The sequence below is a fragment of the Gracilinanus agilis genome, chromosome 3, assembly GCF_016433145.1.
Source record: "Gracilinanus agilis isolate LMUSP501 chromosome 3, AgileGrace, whole genome shotgun sequence".
In the NCBI taxonomy this organism is placed as follows: Eukaryota; Metazoa; Chordata; class Mammalia; order Didelphimorphia; family Didelphidae; genus Gracilinanus; species Gracilinanus agilis.
In genome coordinates, this window is record NC_058132.1 from 63,672,330 (window position 1) to 63,680,985 (window position 8,656).

Here is an 8,656-nt window from a genome sequence, read left to right on the forward strand (position 1 = left end):
TCATCCTATCCCCTGCAGCATCTAGAAGCCTTACCTGGTTCTACTGCTTTCTAACTTCCTCTGCCCTGGGAAGACACTAAGCTGTGCATGTAACATTTTGTTCCCCTTGGACTTTTCTCTTCATATCTGAGGCCTTTGCTGCACAGAGCAGAGAATGTTAAAGTTGGAAAGGGCTTTTAAATCACTATCTATTCTGTGTTTTCTTAAGGACAAGGACCTCTAAGGGTGGGAAAGGTACTGTGTGACACCCAAGGCTGAACACCCAACAGAATTAGTATCTCTGTCTCTTAACTCCCAGGTCTGGGGGTCTCTTCTCCAATATTTCTCTTTTCTTTAAATTAGTTGTTCATCATGAGTTAAACATAAATCTAAAAGCACACTAACCGTATTTTATAATCACAATATTACTGAAAACAGACCAAGTAAAATCAAAATGATAAATTTTATAAAATTTCATTCATCCATGCATTTGAAATATCAAGACCTCAAATAAAATCTTTACTACTTATTCCTACAAATCTGTTTGGTTGTTTTTTTAAAATTAGATCCTTGGCTTCCAAACACTCAAAAGCTTTTTTATAGACGTCTCAGCCCTGAGTGGATAGTTTTATTGTAATCAGAGATCACTTTCCCAAATGTCTGAGACCACTTGCCAAAAATTTCTCTTAAGCTGAGAGATGATTCTCCTTGTAATTGACTTTTTTTTGCAGCCTCTGTTGGCAATAGTTCTAAACTAGAGCTCCATGAACATTTTTTAAAGAAAGTATTTTGATAACTTAATATAATTGGATTCCTTTGTAATCCTATGTGTTTTTTATTTTATACATTAAATATTATTCTGAGAAGTGCTCCACAAGGCTTCAGAGTGCTTAAGGTGTCCATGACTCAGAAAAAGTTAAGAAACCTCGATCTACGGTTCAAAGATCAAATCACTGCCAATCCTATCACTCAAGTCACTATTTTGGGAGATCCCTCCCTGGAAATCCTCCAGAAAAAGGTAGGTTGTCATTTGAAGAGAGAGTCTGGAAGGTATTCTTTTGGGGCATGGGTTCGGTTAGACTACTTGGTTCCTCTATCCTACTATGCAGGTATGAAACACGAAAAAGTATTTTCCTTTCTTGGTTAATCATTGCATGAGATTTTGATGCGAAGATTGGTAGAGCTTCAGAGAATTGGGTTCTAGTTCTCTTTTTCTTTTAGGGTATCAAATGGCTGAAAAGGCTTGAGAGATGGAAGAGTGCTCAGAGTTCACCTAGCCCCAGTCCCACCTCAGAGAGATGAGGTGACAACATGCCTTCACCTTGAGAGCAGCCTCCTGAGGTAAATAATAAACGGTCACACCCTTGCTTTATGGTAAGGCCTCCAAATGGTACAGTACCCACTGTGGTTTTCATCTGAATTAAATAGGGACAGAAAAACAGAAAATGATTGTGTGTGAATAACCATCCAAAAGACTAGTAACAGCTGATCTGTGCTGGGGCGTCAAAACAAAGCTATAATTGTAGAAGATGGACAATTCCAGAATGAGATCTGAAGAAAAAGAGGCACAGAGTGTGCTGTAGTACATGCTAAGTCATTCTACCAACCCAGAACAACTTTGGGGATCCAATTTAGACTGGAAGGTCTGTTCGGCTGAAGTGGTTAAAACCTGGGGAGAAAGAACTCACTGCCATAACAGCACTGTGCAGTTTTATTAACCATTCAAGTACAGTAGTATCTGGAAAGACCGGGACAAAGGTCAGGTTTCAAAAGTGAACAGACAGATATTCAGCATCTAACAGTTGGAAAGAAGCATATACTACAGATTCCTTTCACAAACATGTTTTCACAGAGCCAATACAGTACTAGCCATTAACCCAGCACCGAGCATACTGGAATAGAAAAAAGATGCAACAAGAAAAATAGCTACGTTAGAAAGACTTCAACACTTTAGAAAAAGAGTAAAACACTTGCAGTTTCTCCCCATTTGCCCCCAAACAACATCTGTACGGTTTGGATCTACCTATGCGGCTCTACGTCAGTTTCTAGAACATTTGTCAGGAGGAATAAAATAAAAGCGACACTGGCCAGTTCAGTCTTTGGATGCTCGGGAGGGGGAGAAGCCGGCTCGGGGTCGGCTAGTCAGCTCCATTCTCGTCGGCAGGGTCTTTGGACTCTCTGTTCTTCCGCACCTCCTCCATGTGCTTATCCTGGAGGAAACAAGGCAGAGCATGCACACGCACACGTGGCCCATGAAAGGACTGCCGGCTGACCAGACATCCCCCAAACCACTGAGCCCTGAGCCCCACCAGCAGTGGCATGCGTGTACTTAAATGCTTGACCAGCCTCCCACCAGGATACAGTCACCCACTGCAAGTGACAGACTGTTCTTTAAACTAAAACAAGACTAAAGGCATGGCAGAGGACACCTCCTGAGAGCTAAAGACTATAGACAGCTGCCCACCTCTCCCTTTCACCACCAAATGAGGGGGTCAAAACTGATCCCCCAGTGTATATGCACTTTCTACATGAACGCCTCCAAGCAGATTCAAAGCCCAGACCTACCTTCTCCCGCAAGCGCTCCAGCTTAGCAGCCATTTGTGCCTCTCGGTTTTCTTTGTTGGCTTCCATTTTGTGGGTCAGTTTTTCTTCTGCCATTTTACTGAAGTTGTTGTTTTCTTCAATTGCTTTTTGAAGCACCTCCTTCTCATGCTCCCGCTTCTCAGCAAGCTGCTTTAAGACTTCGGCTTCATGAGACTAAAAGAAAATAAGGTCTATAGCCCAAAGGCTCTGAAAATGGCTAGGCAAGTCAGCTAAAATGGACAAAGACGTGTGTGCAAAAACGCATAGAGGGGCAGCTGGGTAGCTCAGTGGAGTGAGAGTCAGGCCTAGAGACAGGAGGTCCTAGGTTCAAACCCGGCCTCAGCCACTTCCCAGCTGTGTAACCCTGGGCAAGTCACTTGACCCCCATTGCCCACCCTTACCACTCTTCCACCTATGAGACAATACACCGAAGTTAAGGGTTTAAAAAAAAAAAATGCATAGAGAAGGCTTCCAAGCCATCAGCTCACCCTTTCCTACTAAAGATAACAAGGCAGAATTTCTGTGGTCTTGATTTTTTTTTTTTTAAACCCATAACTTCTGTGTATTGGCTCCTAGGTGGAAGAGTGGTAAGGGTGGGCAATGGGGGTCAAGTGACTTGCCCAGAGTCACACAGCTGGGAAGTGTCCGAGGCCAGATTTAAACCTCCCATCTCTAGGCCCAACTCTCAATCCACTGAACTACCCAGCTGCCCCCTTGTGGTCTTGATTTTAGATATCAGGTGCATGACCAAGGTGAGGTGCAGGGTGGGGACAGGATGGAGCCTGGGATCCAGACAACATTTATATCAGAAAACTGCCCATATTTGGTCACAAGTGCTTTTGTCAAATTATTGCTCAAGGGAATTGCTTCAAGCTAGGCTCTACAGGGATATCCCTCTAGAGTCTAGACTAAGGGGAGTGAAGTGAAAACTTGGGCTTGAGACAAGTGCTTTGGCTCTTTCCTGGCTATGCAACCCAAATGAGTCATTTCCCTACCTTGAAATTCTTTTTCATCTGTAAATGAATAGAATTCTTTTTTTAGTATCCATTCTAAGACAGAAAAGCAAGGGCTAGGCAAACAAGGTTAGGCCAACTTGCCCTGGGTCACATAGCTAGGAATTGTCTGAGGTCAAATTTGAACCCAGGTTTATAGCACTCTATCCACTGTGCCACCTAGCTGCCCCTGTGCAGCTAATTCCTGAATGTCTTCTTCCATAAGGTTGTGAAGACCAAATGAGAAGAATGGAAGATTGGACTAGATGACTCCTAAAGTTCCAGTCCTAAACCTATGATCCCATTAAAAAAAGCATTTTGTAATTGAGTACTATATAAATAAAAACTAATGTAGTTTTGTGTGTTTTTTTTAAGGCAAAATAAGATATTGAACTTTATTGTTAAAGTCTCTGAGTATTTGGCATCAATAACCAAATACTGCAGAAGAATGGACTTGCTTAAAGAAAACTTTCATACACAAATTCAAGCCAGATTCCATTTAGGTATATGGGCCAAGAGGATTTCTACTCTGCTCTGAGAGAATTTATTCCCTCCTAGGCCATTCCTAGCTTTAGAGCCTACCTTAGACGATCCAGTAGTCAAAGATTTCTTGTGCCTATCAGTAACAGCACTATTAATTATGACTCCTACTATTACACAGATTTATATAGCACTTATTTCCACATCTGATCTTGTTTATCTTTAGATCACTAAAGGTCATCAGTATGACCTTAGGAAAGCCACTTCACCTCTCTAAGCATTATTTTCCTCAGTTGTGAAATGAGAAGGCTGGACAAGATGACTTTTTTTTTTTTTTTAAACCCTTGTACTTCGATGTATTGTCTCATAGGTGGAAGATTGGTAAGGGTGGGCAATGGGGGTCAAGTGACTTGCCCAGGGTCACGGCTGAGGCCGGGTTTGAACCTAGGACCTCCTGTCTCTAGGCCTGACTCTCACTCCACTGAGCTACCCAGCTGCCCCACAAGATGACTTTTTAAGGTTGCCCTTCTAGCTCTAAATCTCTGATTCTAAGCAGCTGATTCATATTTGAATATGGTAGCTCTAATTCTAAATTTGGTCCTCTTTTTACTATACTACAGATGCTTTTCTAGTAGATAACAGGCACTCATCCAGTTCTACTAAAACAAAACTGCATTATAATAGCTCATTATTAGAGTGATCCATGTGTACTATGAGTTGTCACAACTCTAAAAATATCACTGTGCTCAGTATAAGTTTGATCTACTCTGACTGGGCCACACGGGAGGAGCCAGGTATCTCATTCCAAACCAGAGACCTAATACAGGTGTTCTATAATGTCTGGTTAGTGGCATGGTACAAAGAGTAGTGGCCTACTAATGAGGGGGCCCAGGTGCCAGCTTCAAGTCTGCTATTTACCAGGTATATGACCCTAGGCAAGCCAGCTAAATTCTTTGATATCATTTCCTCATCTGGAAAATGGAGGTAAAGTTGGCATTATAGCCAAATTAAATAATGTACCCAGAAGTTTGTGAGAAAAAGAAAGCCTCCAATTTATGGCTTAATAGATGACCTTGAAAGTCCCTTACAGCAGCAGCTAGGTAGCACAGTGGATAAAGTACCATGCCTGGAGACGGGATATCCAAGGTTCAAATCTGTCCTCAAGATACTTCCTAGCTGTGTGATCCTGGGCAAATCACTTAACCCCAGCTGCCTAGACTTTGCTGTTCTTCTGCCTTGGAACCAATACTTAGTATCAGTTCTTAGAAAGCAAGAGTTAAAACAAATAAACAAACAAACAAAAAAGACAGAAGGGGTTGAAAAAAAGAAAAAAAGAAAGTGCCTTACAACTAGGCTTCTCTGTTTTAAAACAGAACAAGACATTATCATAGAACTGATCTTTCTAAGAAACAGTTTTTCACTATTCTGTGGCCATAAGCTATATATAAGTGTTACTGGTAGACTGATGTTCACAAAGAAAAAGAATATGGATAGAAAAATGCAAATTTTTGTTTGGGAATTTTGTTCAGTCATTTTTTAGTGATGTCTGACTAGTGAGCCCATTTTGGGGTTTGGGGCAAAGATATTAGAGAAACTTGCTATTTCCTTCTCCAGCTCGTTTTACAGATGAAAAAAAAACTGGGGCAAACAGAGTAAAGTGACTTGCCCAGACTCACAAAGCCAGTGTCTGAGGCCACATTTGAACCCAGGACTTCCTGGGTACTCTTATCTCCCCACTGTACTACCTAGCTGCCCCTCTACTGGGAACATTCATATTTAATAAACAAATACTACTTAAAGTACAAAATGCAAACATTTATTGCACATCTTAAATGATTACTTGATTGGCCAACTCTCAAAACAGTTGCTTAACTTTCCCCTTTGGAAATCCTTTAATTAGGGTTCAAAATTGGGTTCTGATGTATCCAATACAAATGGGAATAATGTTTACCTTGCGTCTTTCTTCCGCAGCTTCTAGTTTCTTCTGAATTTCTTCCAGGGAAAGATCTTTCTTCTTTGGAGGGGAAAGGGGGAATTCTGGAACTGCTTCTTTCGAACGTGGACTAAGTATCAGCTCAAACGCCTGCCCGGAGGCCCGCTTCTCTAGTTCTTTCACCTGGATATCTAGACACCACAGGATGATGATCATGTTTCTAGAGTACTTGAGAAAAGCTACCAATTGTCTAATTATGAGCCTCTAATACCTTAAACAATTTAAGGGACCGAATTATGATTGAACAAATCTATACTAGTCTTTATCAGACAATAATTACCTAAACACCTAACCATAAAATATTTTTGCTTTACACTACATCAAAATCTAATCCCCTTTTCATTTTCCCCTCTAGAATTCAATGGGCTCTATATTTTGGGGTTAATCTTCACGGTGAAACCATCAGTAATTGTTAGCTATTTTCATTAATGAGATGCTTTGTAGAAGTCCAAAATCTTACTTTGAAGGACCTTAATAACAAAGTAGGTGAATTATATGCTCTTAGACCATTCAAGATTAGCCTGTCATTTCTTTCTGTTTAAACTCCTCCCCTACCCAAACAAAGGCAAATATATTATATGGTAAGATCCAGCTTCCACCAAATGCCACAGTGCTTTATTTGGACCAGAGCTATTTCAGTCCAAAAATTGAAGCTTATTTTCTCCAATTTCTATAAGTTTTTTATTACATACCAGAAGAAGCCATGGTGAACAGAAGACAAGAGACTGGCAGTGTACTCTAGACAATCCACACGGTGGAGAAAACCCTGAAAATGATTTTGTTTAAAAGCACAAAAATCAAGCCCCATGCATTTTAGTACAAAAGAGCCTCAGCAAACCTTAGTCCCATATCAGGGAGGGGGGTAAATGGCTACTATCACAGCAGAATAAAACAAGGTATCTTTGACCTTAATCTATAAAATACTGCAAAATCAAAAGTTAATGATATAATTGTTAAAATGTTATTTTCTACAATGAATTATTAGTACTTGGAACACAATGGAATGCAGTGATAAGAAAATCGTGGGATCTGCTGAACTTCGACCACTTAAAGTTTTTTTAAAAAACCCGTTTTATTCCTCTTAAAAGAGAACAGGGTAAAATAACGCAGAAGCAAAAAACGTGTCGGGAAAATGAATAATAGAAATCTCTATCTCACACAGGGGCGGGGGCCAGCTTTAGAGCACTGTGACAATAAAAGCGCCTGAGAAACTCCGGGTACAAACCGTCTATTGTGTAAGAGAGAGATCTACCTCGGCTCTCAGTGTCAGGCCGCGGAGGAGACAGAATCCCGATAACAGTAACCCGTAACAATGGATTCCTATTGTTTCTCTGCATGGTAGCAGGCAGGAGCTTCAAGAGCTTGGCCAGGGGGCTGCCCGCAGGTCATGAAGGCACCGTCGATCCCCAGTGAGTGGGGCTCGCGGTCCCATGGCTCTGAGAGCCCTGGCCAAGCTTAACTTGCTGCGTCCATCGGGACTATGGGAAGCACTGAGGGACGAGACGATGCCAGGTTGCCGAGGCTGGGGGCCCAACAGCTGTCCAGACACCTGCCCCGGAGAGGGGCGTGGCTCTAGCCCCCAGGAGGCCGGGTTCGCCCAATCAGCGCGCGACGGGCGCTCAGCCCCCTTGGGCCCGCCCCTTTCCCTCCCCGCGCCTTTTCGAAATCTCCCCGAACGCTCCTCAACCCAAAGCAGGGGAGCGCGCGCGCGCTCCCGCACTCCAAAGCTTCAAGATAAAGGAGGGGAGATGGGCGGGGCTAACGGTCCCATCCGGGGAACTCCGCCCTCCCCAGGCTTCCCTCCCTCCCCCCACTCCCGCCAAAACCCCAACCCGAGCTCCCCGCATCGGCTGGGGGTGGGGGGGCGTCCCTCAAGCAAGGGCGGGGCCCCCTCCCCCCGCAGGCTGTCCGTCAACGCCCCGACCCAGGCGAGTGGGGGGCGCAGCCCTCGAGGGGTAGGCGCGACTCCGGTGGCGCCCGCACAAAAGCCGGGCGGCCCGTCAGTCATGCAGTCCCGGGCAGAGGCGGGGGTCGACAGCTGACCCAGGGACCCTCGGACAATGGGGGCCGCGCCCACCGGGAGGAGGATCCCCGCCCCCTATTGTCTTCTGCGACCCGCTTCCGCGCCCCCTACAGGGCCGGGGCCCCGCCCAAGCCGCCGCCGCAGCCCCCAAATCCCCAGTCCACCCAAGCCTCCGAGAGTGGCTCCGCCCGGCATCAGATACAAAGCGGCGCCCGTCGGACCCCAGACCGTCATGGACCTCAGCCCCGCTCCACTCCGCAGGGCTCCAATCCAGCTCAGCGGGAGCCACGGCTGGCCATCCAGTGCCCTCCCCTACCCCCACCCTCCGATGCCTCCGCTGCTGCCGCTGCCACTGCGCCGGGGCCCTGCACCCACCTGCTCGGTCCGAGCCGCCCGGCCACACTCCGAGCACCAACAGACCGGGGCGCGCACAAAAGCGCCAAACAGCGGCACGTGACCGCCCCGCGGGGCTCCGCATTGGCTGAACTCGGCGGCACGTGCCGGCCCCCTCCCCTCCCCGCCCTGCTTTTTTCCTTCTCCCCCCTCCATCCTTCCCTCCCCTCCTCCCCGCTCTATCTCTGCCTTACCCTCCCCGCCCTCGTTTTC

General features: G+C 45.3%; 1 protein-coding gene across 1 annotated transcript; it reads right to left on the minus strand.

Annotated features, from left to right (window-relative positions):
- Positions 1-1,672: 1,672 nt before the first annotated feature.
- Positions 1,673-8,448, minus strand: STMN1 (stathmin 1). Its single transcript, XM_044671350.1, has 5 exons — positions 8,426-8,448; positions 6,720-6,793; positions 5,986-6,158; positions 2,545-2,736; positions 1,673-2,189 (listed from the first exon to the last, which is right to left on the minus strand). The coding sequence occupies exons 2-5, from the start codon at positions 6,730-6,732 to the stop codon at positions 2,118-2,120; spliced, it is 450 nt and encodes a 149-aa protein (XP_044527285.1). The 5' UTR covers positions 6,733-6,793; positions 8,426-8,448; the 3' UTR covers positions 1,673-2,117.
- Positions 8,449-8,656: the final 208 nt, after the last annotated feature.